General features: G+C 40.7%; 2 protein-coding genes across 3 annotated transcripts in view; one reads left to right on the forward strand and one right to left on the reverse strand.

Moving 5' to 3' along the window:
- Positions 1–21253, forward strand: part of qpct (glutaminyl-peptide cyclotransferase) — a 131039-nt gene that overhangs the window by 78051 nt on the left and 31735 nt on the right. The gene's annotated exons all lie outside the window — the stretch shown is intronic.
- prkd3 (protein kinase D3) overlaps positions 1–21253 on the reverse strand; it is a 42285-nt gene that overhangs the window by 7817 nt on the left and 13215 nt on the right. Inside the window, exons 3-10 of one of the 2 annotated variants that reach the window (XM_058090052.2) lie at positions 16206–16344; positions 13152–13283; positions 5944–6101; positions 5189–5381; positions 3711–3788; positions 3448–3634; positions 2280–2403; positions 2111–2188 (exon numbers count right to left, since the gene is read on the reverse strand). In XM_058090052.2, coding sequence (XP_057946035.1) covers positions 2111–2188; positions 2280–2403; positions 3448–3634; positions 3711–3788; positions 5189–5381; positions 5944–6101; positions 13152–13283; positions 16206–16344 — 1089 coding nt within the window. Of the gene's footprint in view, positions 1–2110; positions 2189–2279; positions 2404–3447; positions 3635–3710; positions 3789–5188; positions 5385–5943; positions 6102–13151; positions 13284–16205; positions 16345–21253 lie in introns of both variants that reach the window. The other variant, XM_058090051.2, reaches the window with a different exon arrangement.

The raw sequence follows: 21253 nt of genomic DNA on the forward strand, positions 1-21253 counted from the left end.
AAGGTCTTTAAAAAAAAATGTATATGCAAACTGAATAAATTTGTCCCATAAGAAATCATGTAAATACAATTCATCCGTTCCATAAGACCAAAAAAGTGAAGAACTGAAGACATGATTTTTGCCAAAGACGTGATGTGGCTGCAAGAGCAACAAAGACATCACCTTTGTCTTTTGCCATTTAGTTTTTAATGAATTCAATCGTGGTCTCTGCTTTTCTTTTCATCACTGCTGCAAAATCATCCAAAATGGAGGCAAAGAAAGTTGCCAATGTGATAAAAACAAGTGAGAAATTGAATTAAATAACTAATTTTGCTGTCACATCATGCCGTTGGACCGTGAATGAAGGTAAAAGTCACCTTAAATGTTAAACCTTAAAGGACATTTTGTAACAGAAAAAAAAAGTTGGACTCACGAGGTGTATTAACATGGCAAGATGCCATATTGTAAGCTAACTGGAAACCAGAGCAAAAATTTGGTCAAAAACACACCGACCATGGCGGATGCTAATCGAGGTTCCACTGTGTGAAACAGTGATTATGTAAAACATAATCATCAAACTTAAGTTCATGTAACACATACAGAACAATGAACAACTCTGTTTCTATCTCGTTTTCTCCAAGTTGGAGCATTAACTGAAGCACTGTAGTGACAGTCCTCAAACTGTCCATGCACTGTTGTCTTCCGGTGATGATGCATTCAAGCACATCATTCAGGCTAAAACATAACATAAGAAAACATGTATAAACCTTAAATTAGCCTCTAGAATGTACAGGGTCAGGCAGAATGATCTGACACATTTGTAGGTTAAATAAAAGGCAAATAAAGTAAAGAAACAAAAAAGTGTTTTTATTTTCGAAAAGTGCATTTAATGTAATTTTTTTCTGCTTTGTTTTTATAATGCCATTGTTTTTCGTTTCTTTTTCAGTTGCTGCCATGAATTGGACTTGTGAGCATCATGCTTTCATTGTGGAAACGTTTATCAAAACAAACGAATCTGTAACTGCAACACAACGAGCGTTCAGTTTGCACTTCAATCTTGGTAGACATGATCCCGTACCAGCTCCAAACACCATCTTGTTATGGGTTACCAACTTCAGAGCTTCTTGAAACAAAAATCAACTGCCAGAACTGATTTAATTTTAAAAACATAATGAAACAGAATGGACAGAATTAAAATAAAAACACTTTTTTGTTTCTTTACTTTATTTGCCTTTTATTTAACCTACAAATGTTTCAGATCATAAGCCTGACCCTGTATTTAATAAAACCAGATGCCCTGTTGATGACAGAGTACCACATAAAAGCTGACCATTAAAACATCCCAGGTGATCTGAGGCTTTTCAGGCTTGTTGGACAGCAAGAGACATCAGCAAACGGACAAAAGTGATTAAAGCTACATCTCCATTCCAAGCATCATCCCACTATAGTACTACTCCAACCACAATGTGACGAGGTGTCTTAAAACACACAGTGTGACATGGAAAATAACACAAAAACATCCCAGACCCCCGACACTCAAAACCATCAACACACACACATGGAAGTAATTATCTCACAATTCCCTCGCTGAGTCCTCAGTGTGTAATTACTGTGTTATTAAGCTCTTATGGCACTGCAATGACCAAATGTGGAGCAGGCAGTGCCCCCCCAAAATTGCACGTAAGACTAAAAGAAAACTAAGCTTGTTTCAAAGCTTCAATGATGAGCCTCATTAGAGATGTAATGTCAGGGTAGTCAGCTGTACCCTCACATATTCAAGAGGGGAAAAGGCACTATACAATATACAGTACATAAAGACTGACTGACTAGATGGCATCAGTTCACTAAAATAAAAAGATGGCTATCAATTCAGTTAAAACAGACATTTGGAACTACATATTGAAATATATTATAAATATATTCATTCATTCATTTTCTACCGCTTTTCCTCACGAGGGTCGCGGGGGGTGCTGGAGCCTATCCCAGCTGTCTTCGGGCGAGAGGCGGGGTACACCCTGGACTGGTCGCCAGCCAATCACAGGGCATTATAAATATATATTTACAATAACACAACTAGATAGTTTCATAAAGAGTACACATGGTTTTCCTGCAATATTAACTTCTCGCTTACTTTATAGAACTTGGCTCCGGTGTCATTCTGAAAGAGACTCAGACTTTTGCTGTCCAACCTCCAGTAATGTCTCTTCCGCTGTGTAAAAACAAGAGTACACATGTGAAAACACAAGTCTCAACAACAAATATACTTTCAGAGGAGTTCAATGCCGAGTTTTAAGTCTTACCAGGTTGTCTCTGCTGGTATAGTGAACCATCCAGCCCTCCTTCACTAAGGTGGAGCTCCGCCTCTTGGTGTGTTTGATGGACTGGACCACCCGCATCAAAGGGATGTTGCTGCTTGTGGAGGGGCTAAATTGCACATAAGATTGTACTTTTATTTAGAGGTCACTCCACATAGAAAATAGACAATAGAGATAATAAAACTATAACCTTTGAATGTATACTATTCATTCATTTTCTACTGCTTATCCTCACAAGGGTCGCGGGGGTGCTGGAGCCTATCCCAGCTGTCTTCAGGTGAGAGGCGGGGGTACACCCTGGACTGGTCGCCAGCCAATCACAGGGCACATATAGACAAACAACCATTCACACTCACATTCATACCTATGGACAATTTGGAGTCGCCAATTAACCTAGCATGTTTTTGGAATGTGGTGGGGAAAACATGCAAACTCCACATAGACATGGCCAAGGGTGGAATTGAACTCCGGTCTCCTAGGTGTGAGACCTGTGTGCTAACCACTTTCCACTATGCAGACCCTCATTATAATAGTTTTATAAAAATATATTTAATGATTTAATAATTATTGAAGATTGTCTTTAAATTCATGATAATATACTGCAAATAATTATAATTATACTGCACTACTTATAATTTATATTAATTTTGTATCGATATAAATGCTGGATATACCTAAAAAAATATATATATTAATCTCTCTTGTTTCATCAATAAACTATAAACCCATATCTTTGGAATGTTGTTTAAGTAATAGCAATTCATTCATTCATTTTCTACCGCTTATCCTCACGAGGGTCACGAGAGTGCTGGAGCCTATCCCAGCTGTCTTTGGATAAGAGGACTGGTGGCCAGCCAATCACAGGGCACATATAGACAAACAACCATTCACACTCACATTCATACCTATGGACAATTTGGAGTCGCCAATTAACCTAGTATGTTTTTGGGATGTGGGAGGAAACCGGAGTACCCGGAGAAAACCAATGCACGGGGAGAACATGTAAACTCCACACAGAGATGGCCGAAGGTGGGATCAAATTCAGGTCTTTCGGCTCTGTGGCCTGCGCGCTAACCACTCGCACGCCTCGCAGCCTAAAAGCATACTGTATACAGTATAATCAGCTTTTGTTTGGTTTAGTTTTCAGGCATACCTAATAGTCTTAACGGGCTCCTCATCTTTCTCTCGGTCCAAGATGGGAGAGTCCATGTCGAACATTCTCTCATCTGGAGTGGAGGGTTCTTCAGGGTCATCTAGCCCTCTGCTGCCATCCATGTCAGTGCTGTCCACCTCCATTGTATCCAGAGTGGTGTCAGAGTCCGGGCCTGGGCTGGCTGGCTCTACGCATGTACATCAAGTTGCACATATGAATGACACAAAATCTTCCAGAGCTAGTGATTGTTTTACAGGACGTACCGCCATTGAAGTCCACCTCCCCCAAACAGTCTCTTGGTACCTTTGAAGCACACCGTTTGTGACAGTTGAATCTGCAATCTTGTAGAAGACACAGGGGGGAGGGATAAGTCATGTTTAATACATAAAAAAAAAAATATATATATATAAACGCAAACCTTTTGTTTTTGCTTTAATTTTTCATGAGCTCAAGTCAAAGATGTAAAACTTTGTCTATGGACACTAAAGTCCTATCGCTCTCAAATATTGTTTACAAGTCGGTCTAAATCCATCCAATAATCCATCCGCATCACAGAATGAGAGAGACTTGCATCCGGTCTCTGCCATGACAAGTCAATAGCCAGTATCCATGCAGTGTGAAAGGTGATTTAACGGCATGTCTCATAACATTATTGATGCCTACTGACCAGAATTCTACATTTAACTTGTCATTCAATATTTTGGACTAATAATAAGCCATAATAACCACAAAACAAACATCTTTCATACATTCATTTTCTACCGCTTTTTTCTTCACGAGGGTGCTGGAGCCTATCCCAGCTGTCTTCGGGCGAGAGGCAATCACACTGAGGAACCATTCACACTCACATTCATACTTATGGACAATTTGGAGTGGCCAATTAACCTGTATGTTTTTGGAATGTGGGAGGAAACCGGAGTACCCGGAGAAAACCCACGCATGCACGGGGAGAACATGCAAACTCCACACAGAGATGGCCGAGGGTGGAATTGAACCCTGGTCTCCTAGCTGTGAGGTCTGCGCGCTAACCACTAGACCACCGTGCCGCCCCAAAACAAACATTATTTATACATATTTTTCTTTTAAACCCTCATATAGTGAGGAAGCAATATTAAAACCCTCATATAGCGAGGGATGGCCGTACATCCTACCGGTCCCACAACCACAACAGACCATGTGTGTGTAACCATCTCAGGACCTCCACATCCAGCATCTGAGACCAGCCGCCCAGGCAGCTGATGCAACAATCTGTCTGCATAACCAATGGGTCAAAAGAGCCATTATAACCCCTCTCCCATTAAAGAAACACCTTATAAACTTTTATACGTTTACTTTGCTCCTTGCCACATACAAAGCATACTGGTAATACAAAGGAATCTGTCCAAGCAGAATTAAAACTCTATTTTCTTCTGAGATGTTTGCTTTTTGGCCGGGATATGGTTAGCTTACTGTGGGGATGGGGGGGGGGCGTCTGTCACACCTCAATGAATGCAGGCAGGCAAACGCAGGCTCCACCCCACCCCTTCCTCCCTCATCTCATCACCAGTCAGAACTCAGCCAGGGTGCATTCACGGTCCTACAGAAAGTCTGACATTTTTCACTCTTTGAAAAAAAAAAAAATTGTGTACACATCTTTTGAGTTCAGCTCATGAAAAATGGGAGCGATAACCAAAGTGTTGCGTTTATACTGTATTTTTGTTGAGCGTATGTTTTAAAAAGGACAGCGGATGAGGAGGCTTGCCTTTACACTGCATTCCCTGGCGAAAAAGACCCTTGAGCAGACGCTTGCAGAATTGGCAGATAGTGGGTCGGGTGTAGGTGTGAATGGCAAAGGTGTGGGGTACCTTAACCCGACCCAGCACCATCTTTTCCATCCAGATAGGCCTGCCACTCCATGAGAGGATCCGCTTCCCTGCTTCCTGATGGGATCTCTGCTGCTGAGAATGCATAGGCATATTTGACCACAAATGAGAATCCCTTATATGCAGTACTTTATATAAACTAATCATTTCAAAGTTGCTGTCACTGTGAGGGGAAACTTTCTCAAGCAAGTAAGAGCATGGAAAAATTGACCCACGTCAATAGCATTATTATTTCCTGATTACATTACACAGGCACACAGGGCAGAATCTTTTATGACTGCTTCTGCAAAACTGGTTCATAAGGCCATGCAAAGCTCTATTATATTTAATGCATGAGTGACAGCAACAAGGCCCAAGAGATATACCCATGGAAATGAGGACAATTTGATATTTAGAATCATTCAACATTTGATGAAAAAGCCTGCAAGCAACTGGAATTCCGATCCCTTCTCAGTGACTGAATTCAACTTGTTTTCATTCTATTTCAGATTATATCATAATCGGTTCATTTTATGCATTCAGACAAATGTTTCCACCTCATTCAAATGACAAGCAGTTGCTAATGGTCTGCATAGTTTTTGGGTTTCATCATTTCCACATTTTTTTTTAAAAGGATGTTTTGCATGAAACGCACCTCCTCCAAGACAACCGCGGCATTCTCTGCAGGTACTGGTCGGGGAACAGACAGGGACGGTCCAGGCAGCGACACATTGGACAATCGCCTCTTTCGCACACCAGTACAGTTATTTGGAATCTTAAAGGCACAGCGCTTGTGGTAGTTTAGTCCACACCCTGAAACATAAACAGGTGAAGTGTTATGATGACATATACTGTATATAGATGTTGGAAGAATTGTACATAAAGTTATTCTATTTTTACTATATTCTTATGACCTAGGTTTCTCATGACCTACAAACATTTTGTAACACTCACATAACAAAGTAAGATTAATGCTGTACATGTGCTTGATATCACTCACATAACAATGTAAGATTAATGCTGTGACGCCTGCACAGCCTGAGTACATCGTGATTAAGGGAAGACAGAACATCCCTCAGCAGATAGTTTTTAACACCCTCAGGGGACACAGGCACGGGTCAGAAGTAGATGACCTCAAAGGGTATGTGTGTATCACCAGAGAATCACATGTCAAGGATGAAGATTGTTCACACATTATGGATAACATGTTGTACAAAGAAACTGGTTTCAACTGGAATAATTAAACCCCCCTTCCCTCAGAAAACTGATTGTAACCAGGGCCTTCCTTCAATAAAAAGGCAAGAGGGCAGGAACTGCTTCAGAGTGAGGTGGCGAATTGTTACTGAACGGTTCCTGATCACTCTCCTTGCAAGTAAATGAAACTCATCTCTCTGTGTCTTCTTTTGTACAGGCAGTGTTTTTTTACAAGTGTTGGGGTTTAAACCTGACATTTTTATTGGTCCTTCGAGCCGGATTCCAAGACACCTGACGATCCCAGCGGGCAAGCGAGATCCAGGCAAGACTGTGGCCACAGCATCAAGACCCTTTCCGGGACTGGTCCCTCTCTTGCGGGCTGGGATCGGAAGGTTGAAGGAAATCCAGAGACGCAGAGACTGTGAGTACAAATTTTGTTTAAAAGGAATGAATGTAAGAAAAGTAAAATAGAAGACAAACCCTGCAGGTTAGAAGAAGAAGAAGAGTAAAATAGAAGAAGAAGAGAAAAAATAAAAACGCGAAGTACAAACCCTGACAATACTAGACTCTATCAGGTCAGACAGTTAAATTCCGTGGAGGGTAGACTCCCCTAGTTGAAACAGACTAGTTAAACTCTACAGGATGCCGGAGTCCTCTGGGCTGGAAAAATAAAAACGCGCGAAGTGTGAATGTGGAAAAAAAAGTAAAATAACAAACCCTGACAATTCTAGGCTCTATCAGGTCCGACAGTTAAAATCCGTAGGTGGAGTAGACGCCCCTAGTTGAAACAGACTAGTTAAACTCTACATAGGATATGCGGAGTCCTCTGGGCTGGAAAATAACGCGCGCAAAGTGTGAATGTGAATGTATGAATGAAAATACAATTACCACTAGGTAACTGTGTTTTATACCAAACCAACAAGAAGCAAATGGTGAGCCTTTGTGGATGCTTGTAGGCAAGAAAATTCCACCTGAAAAGGTTGAAGAGAATTTTACCACAAAAGGTTGTTGATCACCATCTTGTTGAAGATAACCCCAGTGTTAGAACACGACAGGTGTTAAGAACCACTGGGTCCAAATTTAGTTCAAAAGGGGGAAGGGACAAAGTAAAGAAAAACAAAAAGTCCTTGAAGAACTTCCGTGCAAGGACTGGAAGGTAGTTGAAAAAGAGGATAGTCTAGCAGTAGACCCCTATATTATTGGATAAAACAGCACAAATTCAACGGAAAATTATCTACGGCATGTATTAAGGAGTTACAACAAAAACATAAAAAAGAAATGTAAACAAAACGAGAAGAGAATGAAAAAGAAAGTGAGTTGTTTGGTCTTGTGGAAGGTCAGGTTATGACTGGCTTGGTAAGACAGGATAAGAAAAGCGAGAGATATATAAGATAGTAAGAGAAGTTTTACTTCATGAGTATCAGAAAGATGAAGAAAAAGTAATGAAGGAGAAAGACTCAGACACATTTTATACACAAAAGGAAGGTAACGAAAGAAGGGTTATGCCAACTCGGAGAAGATTTGGAGGAAGAGGTAGAGGAACAGGTAGACAGAATATACAAAACTATCCCAACAGGTTGGATGTTGGAATTGCGGTGAAGAAGGTCACTTCGCCCGTGATTGTGTCAAAAGCCAGTACAAAAGGAACCAAAAGCTATATTCAGCACGACTAGGCTTGTCTTAACAAATACAACCAGAACCAAATGATCAACCAGTAGTATAATTACAAGTACACCAAATAAAACTAAATTCATATGAAGGAATAAAACCAGCAATAGAAGATTTGAGTCTTAGTAGAATGCGATAACCCACCATGTAATATCCCTATTTTCCCAGTGAGAAAAGTGCCACTCTCTGTGGGATGGAGAATGATACAGGACAAGTTGTAAATCAAGCTGTGGTGGCGAGAGCACCTTGTGTGCCTGACCCACACACATTGTTAAATTCTTTACCAACAGATGTCACATGGTTCACCGTAGTAGACATCAGGCATTCTTCTCCATTCTAATAGAGAAAGACAGTTCAGGTTCGCATTTACGGTTGCAGAAAAGAGAAAATATAAATAAATACATGAATAAATAATATATATATATACGTATACACGCTTACCACAAGAATATTGTGAAAGCCCGACAATTTATTCACAAGCAATGATGGCCAGTATGTCCACGTTTGAACCCCCAAATGGAAGCCAGAAATTATTATATGTAGATGACATCCCTCCTGTAGGAAGTCATGTGAAGAAGACACAATAACCTTATTGCACCATTTAGCGAAAGAAGGCCATAAAGTGAGTAAAGACAAACTACAATTTTGTAAGCAATCAGTGAAGTATTTAGGCCATCAGTTGACAGGACAAGGGCGAACCATTCTAACAGACAGAAAACAAGCAATCTTAAATGAAGCTAAACCACATTTAACACTTGAGCAATGCACCACGCTCAACCCAGCTACCCTTCTACCATTCCCTGAGGAAGGCCAACCACGTGATTGTTATGAGCTAACAACACAAACTGCAAAGTATAGACCAGACTTATTAGATCAGACACTAACAAAAAGGGGTGATTTTATAGATGGTTCCTCAAAGAAAAAAAAAAATATATATATATTTGGGAAAAACAATAACAGGCTATGCAGTCATAGCGCTTACAGAAGCATGCACATTAATGAAAGGTCAAAAGGTGACAATTTATACTGATAGCCAATATTATATTCAACAGTACATATCTTTGCACAATATTGGCAAAACAGAGGTATGATAACATCAACGGGAAAACCAGTAACTCATGCATGATTATTAACAACTTTACGAGAAGCAGTGCAATTGCCAAAACAAATTGCTGTATGTAAATGCACGGCACATACTAATAATACGGATTCAATATCTTTAGGAAATATGTTCACTGATAAAATGGTAAAACAAGCGACACTAAAGGAACTGAACCTTCTTAACACAGAAAAATTACAAGTACACTTTGAGATCCTGGCAGACATGCAACAACAGAGTCCAAAGCAAGAAATTGACCACTGGCTAAGGAATAAAGCAATCCTGGACAAAAATGTTAATATGTCGACAGATAATAAAACAATCTTGCCAAAAAATTGCATAAGTGGGACGCTATTTTGAGCCATGGTTTTACACATGTCTCAACAGGAGGGATGTGCTGTGGCACAATAGTGGGCTATTAACACCCACTTTACTACGTAGGGATTGAATTCTTATTCAAAAAAGAAAATTTTTGTAGAGCATGTTTAGCGTGTGCAAAACACAATGCCCAGGGCAGCTTGCGACCTCGGCGTGGCCAATTTCAAAGAACCACAATACTTATTTCAAGAAATACACATGGACTTCATTGAACTCAACAACAGTGAAGGGAAAAAATTCTGTTTAGTGATAATAGACTCATTTTCAAAATGGATAGAACTGTTTCCTACAAAACATCCAGATGCACTAACACTAGCTAAAGCTCTATGCAAAGACATAATTCCACGCTATGGTATTCCAGAAAAAATTTACAGTGATAAACTATGACTAAATTATCCATCTCCATCTTAGTATTTACCCTAACTATACCTGTTTGCGTCATGATAATAGCATGGTGGTATCTGCTGTAGATTTGTAGCTCCTCAACAACCTTCAGAGGAAGTCCGGCTACAAAGGGGGCTGTAATTCTAGTTTGCAGTCGTCTCAAACCGGTGAAGATTGTCCACAACTCTGTTGCGTTATTAGGAGGGGTTGCAAGCCTGCTGGTAAGATGATCACTCAGACGCATAAAAATAAAAAAATAAAAAATAAAAATAATTAATTAGCAGCAGTAGGAGGACTGATCGGAGCAATAATAGTGATGTCACTGCCACTATGGAAAAAATAAAAATAAAAAAAATCTTAACATGCAGAAAAGAAGGGTGGGGACCCTTAAAACACCTTGGATAATTAGGTGGGCATACAACAACTCCAGATGTATGACCATAGCCCCAAATTCGACTACCGAACTCCAAATACCCATATCATCATTGAAAGGATTTACAAACAGACGTCAGGTGTCAGGGGAGACATATGCTAGTTATTGGTGATATGTTACTGGACACGTGTTAGATTTAAGTTGGGACACATTGATTACCACCCAGGAAGGTGATTACTGGGCACCCGGTACCACATTAGAAGCCAGGCATTTCCATAATAAAATTATGTTAAAGAAACATGGGGCCATATTAAGTATGACATTTGCTTTTAGCTCAGCTAAACTCAACCCATATGACCGACCATTGGGCACTACTTTAAATACCCCGTGTTGGGGTTTCCTTTTATGGGCCTACTCTTCTGGGGTAGATCCCTACTTTCCTATAATTATTTGTGAAAATCAAACCATGACCCCTGTTGAACTGCCAATCACAAATAACTACACACGTCACGCTGGAGTTAAAATAGCCGTAATTCGAAATACAGATGATTGGTTTCATGCCACTACGGGCATTTCACAACAAAGTAATAACTGGCTGCTGCTAGTGGAACAGGCAGCAAAAATGTCAAATCAAGGAGATTGTGTAGTATGTATAGGAGCCAGACCACTGTTACAAGTAGTGCCTTCAACTATGGGAATAGATTGTTTGATCGAAGTAATGAATAAAACCATTGCATAAGAAAGAAGAAGAAAAAAAAAAAATAAATTGTTCACAATGGGATAAGGTCTATCCTCTTACTTCCACTGAAAAACAAAAACAGTATTTTCTAAAAAGGTAGCTATAGGAAACTTCTCTTGCATAAACAGAACAGGTGTTGGAATCAAATTAGGAAAATTGAAGGTAGCTGTAGGAAATTTCTCATGCATAAACGGAACAGGTGTTGGAATCAAATTAGGAAGATTGAATGATACAGAGTGTCAATCAATAGAGATGGCAGACATAACATTCAAACCCAGAATCAAAGAGATCAGTGTCAGGGTGGGATAAAAATGATCCCACCTACATAGACAGTATTGGAGTTCCGAGAGGAGTCCCTGATGAATACAAATTAGTCAACCAGATAGCAGCAGGTTTCGAATCATCAATTTGCTGGTGGTGCACAATTAACAAAAATGTAGACAAATCAACTACATCCACTATAACGTGCAGAAATTAGGAAACAACACTGAAAGAGGGTTCTCCGCCATCCATGAACAACTGTCAGCTACCCCCCTCATGGCTTTCCAAAACAGAATTGCTGTTGACATGCTCCTGGCGGAGAAGGGCGGAGTATGTGCCATTTTTGGTGATCAGTGCTGCACGTTCATTCTGAACAACACGGCAGCGGACGGGAGTCTCACCAAGGCCTTAGAAGGTCTAAGGTCCCTTAACAGCAAGATGAAAGACCATTCTGGAGTTGACACGTCAATGTGGGATGGTTTTGGAGACGTATTTGGCAAATATAAACAACTGATAATGTCAGTTTTAATGTTGATCGCTGTATTTGCAGCTATTCTCACCTTATGTGGATGTTGTTGCATTCCCTGCATTAGGGTTTTGTGCACCAGGCTAATCACTACTGCTATCCAACCAATTAAGCAAGAGGTGTCAGAAATGTATGCGCTCCTTACTCCAAAAGGGGAGCCCCAAGAAGACAGCGACAATGAAGACACCGAAACTGAAGAGATAAATGATGAAACATCATGGCATTTTTCGGACTTGCCAGGACTGAAAATCTAAAAAGAAGAGGTCAACGGAGGATGGGAGAATATAGTGCAAAATGAATAAACAGGAGGGAAATGTTGGAAGAATTGTACATAAAGTTATTCTATTTTTACTATATTCTTATGACCTAGGTTTCTCATGACCTACAAACATTTTGTAACACTCACATAACAAAGTAAGATTAATGCTGTACATGTGCTTGATATCACTCACATAACAATGTAAGATTAATGCTGTGACGCCTGCACAGCCTGAGTACATCGTGATTAAGGGAAGACAGAACATCCCTCAGCAGATAGTTTTTAACACCCTCAGGGGACACAGGCACGGGTCAGAAGTAGATGACCTCAAAGGGTATGTGTGTATCACCAGAGAATCACATGTCAAGGATGAAGATTGTTCACACATTATGGATAACATGTTGTACAAAGAAACTGGTTTCAACTGGAATAATTAAACCCCCCTTCCCTCAGAAAACTGATTGTAACCAGGGCCTTCCTTCAATAAAAAGGCAAGAGGGCAGGAACTGCTTCAGAGTGAGGTGGCGAATTGTTACTGAACGGTTCCTGATCACTCTCCTTGCAAGTAAATGAAACTCATCTCTCTGTGTCTTCTTTTGTACAGGCAGTGTTTTTTACAAGTGTTGGGGTTTAAACCTGACAATAGAACATATTTTATCTTTTAAAGTCAGCCACAAGATGGCTCCAATGTTGAGTAAGTTTGAGTGGAGGTTCTGCTGTTTGACATTTTGCTCGAGGGCACATCAACTTAAAATTTATTCATTCATTCATTCATTTTCTACCGCTTTTCCTCACGAGGGTCGCGTCCATTCAACTTAAAATATCTAACTAAATTCATGTGTGTTGAATATAGCAGGTAGTAAACTTCATTAGCAATAAATACAATGTCTGTAAATCAGCAAGAAGTGTAAGTGACTTTGTGTGTGTGTGTGTGTGTGTGTGTGTGTGTGTGTGTGTGTGTGTGTGTGTGCGTGTGTCTAACCTTCACATTTAAGCCCCTGCCGAACGAGACCCCATAGCATCTCCCCACAGTAGTCACAGAAGGTGGGGGCCTTGTAGGAGTGAACATAAAGGGCATGAGGTCGAATCTGGAAGTCTTCAACTGTGGCTTGGGCTAGAAACAATAGTCAAATGATGTAACCAAACTTGAAAACTGAAGAAATCCAACAAAACTGAAAGATGTGAAGAAAAAAAAAAATTAAGGCATAGTGGGCAAGGGGGGAAATGGAAAAAAGAGAACAGCCATTCATCATTCATTATTTGTCCAATGATGTCATACAATTTTAATATCAACTGTAACACAGCAGTGTTCACGCATGCTGATATGTTTGTTAGTGTAAATAAGCATTAAATACTTAAAAATAAAGCCTTTCCCTGCAAGTGTGGCTGCTATGTCCAAACTACTACAGTAGAGGGCATTGTATCTACTTTGGCATAAATCACAATAATGAGAAACGGAGACACGCAGAATACAAAAATGTTATTTTTGTTATTTATAATCCAGAGATTAGTCGATTGGTTCTTTCTTCCTGTTTCTGTATTTTCACACTCTGTGGTTTGTGTGTCAAACAAACACTGAGCTCATTGTTGGAAGTAAGAGTTGTTAAGTCATGTGAATGTGTGACTCATTGAATGAGAAGATGTGTAAGATTGCAGCTTCTAAACGTGTGCGTGCATCCAAAGTTTATTTCCTGTCTCAGGCTGCGTTCGGTATTATTATTACATATTGTGTGTGTTTCTTGTCAATGCAGTACTTTAGTGTTGTGGGAGGTTTCATTGATTTATTCAGAAGCAGAATAAGCCAATGCCAGCAAAGGTGGTTCCTCTTTTCATCAGCAGCAGTTGAACCTTGGTTGGCATCATTCACGCGTAAATTGTACAAACTCTGGGGATTTAACAACAAACCCAGAGGGGTCGATGGTCAGTTTTTGAGTGATTGTCGAAGCTCATGGTAATATTATTTACACTGAGGCAATACAGGATGCGGTGCAATTTATCTTCACTTTAAAAAGTATGATGGAGTTTTTGCAGTTTTAGTTTGAGGAGAAAGGGCACATTCAATGGAGCAGACAAAATGAAAGGCAGCATTTATGGGCTTTTTTTGCACACTTCTGCAAAACAACTGTCCGGTTTTTAGCCCTCACAGTATTATGTAACATTTGTCATGCTAACCTGACCTCAAACAATAGCTTCATAAATTCAACAACCTTATCACTTGTCATGCATGCATCTGTTTGCTTTGAGGCACAGCGTTTTCCCATTTGGAGGCCACAATTCCGACAGAAGAAAATAAAATATATTTTGTCACTTTGTTAAAATAATTTCCCAGAGTAATTTTTTTTACATTTTTTAAGAAAATGCATGCCAAATTCAAATAGGCCTTATATGTAAGTGTAGAATCACATGATCTGTTGTAATGTCTGTTGGATGTAGGTAATTTTATCGGAGGTGGGCAGTTGATTCACGTCCCCTAAATATATTGTCCAATAACAAATGACATATTTATAGCTCACATTAAATCAAATATAATGTTTGCACTGCCAGTGGCGGTAAACAAAGATCTTGTGAAAGTGGGTGGGAAGAGATTGGAGTGAAAAACAGAACAAAGGCACAATCGGTCAGGCCGAACCACAAACCTCATGGGCCCACATGGCCTTTGCAGTGTACGCCGTGACCAGGACCGGCCTCCATATGAGAGCATGTTTACACACCATGGGCCTACTATAATCACTTATTGCAGAAAAAACAAACCCTCTTCTTTTGAGCCTGGAGCCAAGAAAAAGCCACTTTTGCCTCTTTCTTGCAACAAGAGATACTCTTTCTCCCCAAGCCACAGCATTCAACTTCAAACTGACAAATGACAACAACAGGCAAATTATTGGGTGGAAAGGTTCATATTTTTTTTCAAAAGCTAGAGAACATGGATTCACTGTGTCTTCCATGCAAAACTCCTTCCACAAAGAAATTGATTATGCTTTGCAAAACGCCAAATGTCAGGTACACTAGTTTAACTCCTGTGGTAACGTTTCCACCTGCAGATTCTATTCGATGAGGTTGAAGACGGAGGGCTTGGGTGGGAAAAAAAAGCAACAAAGACGGACACAAAGACAGCATAACACAAACACAGACAGTGAGAAACAAAAAGAAGGAAGTTCTCCAGTCTGCATTCCTCAGCCCTGATGCCTGAAGTATCCTCAGATCCTGAACCTATACAATTGCACCCCGCCTAAATCCCTGCAAACAATACTCTGGCCTTTGGAGAAAGGGAAGAGATGTTCGGTACAGGTGGTGTCAGGTGCTTCCCGATCCAGAGAGATGGATAGATAGAACAGATATTGTGAGACTTGTGATCTCATCATTGCACAGGAAGCTGATTCATTCATTAATGGCTGGGAGTGGCCCAAAAACACCTGAGTCACTGACGTAAAGGTGACTCACTCGATGGAACATTTTGATGATATATTTTTTTAAATGGAGTGACAGTTGATTCACTTGTAGTCATTCAGTAAGAATCTGAATAAGATCAGAATAGATGAGTATTTTTTTTTTTTTGCATTGCAATGTTTCGCTATGCACAAAGAAGTCTCAGCATAAGCAACTGTCCCTATGGAAAGTGCTATTGCTCAAGACAAGAGAGTGGAAGATGTGTCACAAATGACTGGGCTCAAAGAGTACTACTAAGTGTTGTATTAAATTTGGTGAAAAAGATAGAGACGCTCATGTTTAGTACTTTGATATGTCTATTAATGTTAAGCGGTGTTTACACATTTTGCCTCCGCATCCGAAGGACAAAGAAGCCAAAAACGTACCACTTCCACACGGCCGTTTACTCAATCATGTCAGACATGTAACGTAATCTAACATCACATATCAACAGTGTAACATTACTGATGCCAAGTGACCAGAATACTACATTTCCTGTAACTTTTTTTTCCAAAGACAATATAGTAAGGGAGTGACGTTCAAACCGCAATGTGTGGCGAGGGACAACTTTATGTCAAGTTATAGTTTTATAGTTTCATGGCATCATACATACCGGAGAGCACCACCTCTATAAGGTCTCCCTCGTGGATGTCTTCTGCGGAGGTCAGTCTCTGCAGGATGTTTTCATCATTTAGGTCATGGCGGAACAACAAGATCTTGTCGTACATGCCAAAAAAGCCACACTCTGGGAACTGGAGGGAGGAAAGACAAGTCAGTTTAAGATACTTGTTAAAGATTATATATGATACAAGACAGAATGTATGCATTATGATGCTGAACACTGCTCTGTGGCAAGTTTACGTGTTTAATCAAGAAGAGAGAGCTATCAAATAGACAGGGGGTACTAATAATCATGCTTGACTTGAGTTGGTACCGTCCAGACAGACCAGGTCATGAGCTCATGCGTTCCTAAGCGTGCATGCAACATTGAGGAAGAAAACGAGTGTCAGTGAAAAAGACTGCAATGAGGAGGAAATAAATATCCTGAAGCAAGTGGTGGAGAATCACAGCTCAGGAAGTGCAGCACCAGTCAATTATGACTCACTTCCTGTTCAGAGGGCAAATCATAAGAACATAAACATAATGGTACAACACTCACATATCCTTATCTTCCAAAACTTATAAAAGAGTCCTGTCTCAGGACTTCAGGAGAGGATGTTGTGTGATCCAACAAAGTATAACATCAATTCTGCCTGGCGGATAAAGTAGATCAAAACCAGATGGATGTTTGGATACATCCTGCATCGATGGTATTCAAGAGTGAATCCGGGCCACTAAAATTGTTTTATGAGCCACATTTCAATGCCAAGCAGACCGGCACTGGGGGGATCGAACAGCTGTTTCCCTGTGAACCAGGTCACACACAATGGGCCACCCATGACAATGCAGTGGTCACCCGAGAGAACAGAAGCTGGCACCGTCTCTGCCAACGTGGCACGTTAAGACACCTGCAGGCTTTTAGCTGCCAAGAAGCAGATAAAGACAAATAAATTCATGGATCTGGGAAAACATGAGTGCATCGCATCACTCGTAGCATCAAAAGCCATAGGGGCTCAAATTCAAATTCTGTGTATAAACAGGCTATGAGTGGACCCTGTTTTGGGCCCTGTTAGGGAAAAGAAACTTCAGAAAGACAAGGTCAAAGTTGAACACACATGTGATTTGTTGAAACAAGAAGCATTTGCTGTATCCTAATTCGGGGGGTGCACCATACCATAGGGCCCGGCCAATAGAAGTTTTTAAGGTCCAGGGCTCGACAATAACGATGTACCGATGGCCCGGGGCAAGTTAAAACAAAATTCGGGCAAGTAAATCCAATCAGTGATATTCCTGTCAGGCAAGTGCACTTTGGCATGCCATACTGCCAAGAGTTTTTTTAAAAGCGGTTCTTGTTGGGTGTTGGTAAAACACGGACTACATAATTCCGGTGGTAATTTGCAAACCAATCCTTGCAAATCTTGAAATGGACCAATCAGAATCGTTTATTTAGACCGCAGTCCGCGTTTTACCCACACCCGTTCTTGTTTGCGATCAACCAATCAGTGATCGTTTGACTACGAAAACATCTATCATGGCGTCCCTGCCAACATGGTCTAATTCTTCAACTTCAACTTCTGAAGGAAAACAGCAAAAAGTGATGAACCAGTGCCACCTAAACAAGTATTTTATTAGCGGCAGCAAATCAAATGATGGCACAGGTGAGTGAATCACATTGCTGTGACAATTTGAAGTGGTCACAATGAAACACCAGCGATTAGATCCAATACCAAGTGCTGATTTTGCACAAGCTAAATCAAATTGTCCATAGGTATGAAGGTGAGTGTGAATGGTTGTTTGTCTATATGTGCCCTGTGATTGGCTGGCGACCAGTCCAGGGTGTACCCCGCTTCTCGCCCGAAGACAGCTGGGATAGGCTCCAGCACCCCCCGCGACCCTCGTGAGGAAAAAGCGGTAGAAAATGAATGAATGAATGAATGATATCATTATGGCAGTCTTTTCATTTTACATGGGGCAAGTTCAGGCAAGTCGTTCTCACCTTAAGGATTCCCCATGGGCAAGTAATTCTTGTTTTTAATGTAGAGCCCTGAAGGTCCCACATATCTTGTGTTACAAATGCTGGTTTGTATCTTTCAGGGCAAATGGAGTATGGGAGGAACGAATGTAGAACCATAGCTGGATGAATGGATATTTTTGCTCATATACTGTACACACATGCACCTACATGAAGAAGAAACTACATCCCACAAGTACCATTCACAAAACTATCTACCCACAACCTCATTACCCTCTGAGTTGATCAGTGGTTTGTCTTAAATCATCAACACCAAAGGCTTTGAGTGGATGTGGGCATCCTTCCTGTGCTGGCTGCGGTGTCACAGAGAAACTCTTGCTCGGCTGACATGCCAGCTCTCTGACCCACGCGCGCAAACTCAAGCACAGAAAATTGTCTGTGCAGCTGCCAAGCGGTATTCACCACCTCTTGGCATTCAGAGCAAAAGTTTCCACAGAAAACAGGTCTCACTCCACACCAGGAGCATCTGCAGGGTGAGAGGGCAGAGGACAATTCTTTTGTTCCATACCTCATTAAATCAAGTGGAAGCCAGTGGTGCAAGAACAATAGATAAGCAAGTTTCGGACACATTCCAACATCACATACCTGCATGCATAAAGCATCATGTCATTAAGGTCACATGCTCCTTCCTTCCTGCATGTAATATGCATGTGGAAAAGTCTCCACCAGAACCTCCGCCGTCCTACCGCCCTCCGTCACCGACACCCACACATCTCCTTACATGCATTGCTGGAGGCCATGGTGACTAAGCATGCCTTTTGTCATTTTCAAACGCGAATCAATTGAACAGAGCGGTAGCGACCACACACGCACACCAAAGACCCCGTTAGCAGAGGAGCTGTGTGTGAGGTCCACAAGTCAGCCTGGAAAGACGAGTGGAAAAGAGCTTTGCAGTAGTAAGCTTTTGTTAAACGATCTAATCTGCCATTGATATGCTAAATGCTGTTATGACCAAAGAGAGTCAGAGGGCAGGAAAGATGGCGTGGTGAGAGAGCAAAGCAGGACAAATGTATTTCAACAGACAGAAACAAAGTACATCAAGACATGAAATGATTGATTACCAACAACACCAATTGTCACAGAGGAGCCCAAAATGATTACAGTGACAAATTGCATCATAACCCGGGGTGTCATGAGACACATGACCTTGAGAGATTAAGATGTGATGATATTTCTCGCATAAGATACAATATATCTTGCGAGAATATGGGCAGCTAGAAGCCTATCAGATAGACATACTATGGAAGAGGCAGTGCACAAGGCAGGATTGGAACCACATATTAAATGCTTTACACACACTGGAAAATCTAGTAATTCTTCATTTGATCAAACTTACTTAACATGTGTCAGATCAAAACACAATCCCAGCATGTGATATTAGCTGAATCGGCAGTCCAAGCATTATGGGAACTGAAGTTCTTTTAGCATGAACATGATTTGTACTAGCAGCAACAACTGCCATCATTATTTTAACATTTTAAATCTGGTTAGTTTAAATCAGGGGTCTCAAACACGTGGTCCGTGGGCCAAATGTGGCCCGCAGGACACTAGTTTGAGGCCCCCGCCTTGATATGAAAGTTTAATGTTAGTGCGGCCCACGCAAGTTTGATATGGATGCTGTATGGTATCATGTACCCAGAAAAATTATTACGTTTGATTAATGTTCATGTTAAAGGTTAAATAACTGTTAATAGTTATCCTCCCTATCCGTGTGGAAGTGGTAAGTTTTTGGCTTTTTTAAGTTTAAAGGAAATAACTTGAAGGTTACTGTTTAGGTCGCTAGATCTCTAGTTTGCGAGTTAGCATGTGTCTCAAGACCCTGCAGTTGCGCAATATGTTGTAAATAAAAAGAGTATAAATGTGACTATAGTCGTGTTTTGTCATGTCAGGGCTCTAATAATGCTTTGGTTTAAATGCATTATACTTTGGTCATGAATGCAAACTTATAAAGCATTTCAAAATGCATTGTTTTGTGACTCTGTTAAATTAAAAAAAAAGTTATGTTAAAACATCATCTTGTCTCATTCTGGTCTCGTGACACCCCAATCATAACTCATCGATTTACAGTATATCTTTGTGCTGTGGGCGATAAATCCCACATGAAACACGTTTTCTTGTTTGGATAGAAAAGAATGCAACATATCATGTGGTTAAGCAATTGCACGTTTGTGCATGTGCTACTTGTGATGTCTGGTAAAGATGGGTGGCAAAAGGGGAAGTCGTGTTGAGAATGGTGCTTGACAGATGGCCTTGTGATTACCGTAAGGAAAAGTATGCTACTTGACCTCAGGCTCCCTCACACCTTATTTAGTCTGCAGGAAGTCCCTCAGATCTTGATGAGACTTCCATAGGAATGGCCTAATAATAATAATGGATTAGATTCTCAAGGTACCCAAAGGACTTCACAATTAAATGAGCCTGTTACTCATTCACTCAGTTACATGGTAACTGGTAGTGGTAATCTACATCTGTATCCACAGCTATCCTAGCCATTGTTTACACCGGGGAGCGGCTGTTAGCTTTGAGCACCCTTTTGCTATGCGGAGCGATCATAGATCCCCACTGAGATATGAAGGAGGAGAGCCTGCATAGCGGGAGTGAACAGCAAAAAAGACGGTATAAAGGTTGCGGCGTAAAGACTGTATCAACCATGTTTACCGTCTGTCGTCTTGGGGAACATGAGATAGAAGTGAGTGTAGTTTTCCTATATTTATTTAAAGATTTATTTCAGCGGCTATTGTTCTATAAGAAAACAAAAAAGATAACAATATATCAAGTACCTTCCCTAACCTATAGACTATACAATAGTTTTTTTTCCTGGGGGTTACATTCCAGGACAACCAGCAAATGGCAAAAAACTGCAAGTAATTGGTACGGCCATAAAAATGGCTTCTGTCACATAGCCATCCAGTCTCCCCCCACCCCGGAACCCCAACCCGTCCTGCAAGCTTGACGTTGACATTCTCCTCCAAATTTGACCGAATATATGCGGCGCTATGAAAGCTGAATCAAGAATGTGCAAAGGATTT

Source organism: Doryrhamphus excisus, linkage group LG14 (assembly GCF_037039965.1).
Source record: "Doryrhamphus excisus strain RoL-2023G ecotype Guam linkage group LG14, RoL_Dexc_Guam_v1.1, whole genome shotgun sequence".
Classification (NCBI taxonomy): Eukaryota; Metazoa; Chordata; class Actinopteri; order Syngnathiformes; family Syngnathidae; genus Doryrhamphus; species Doryrhamphus excisus.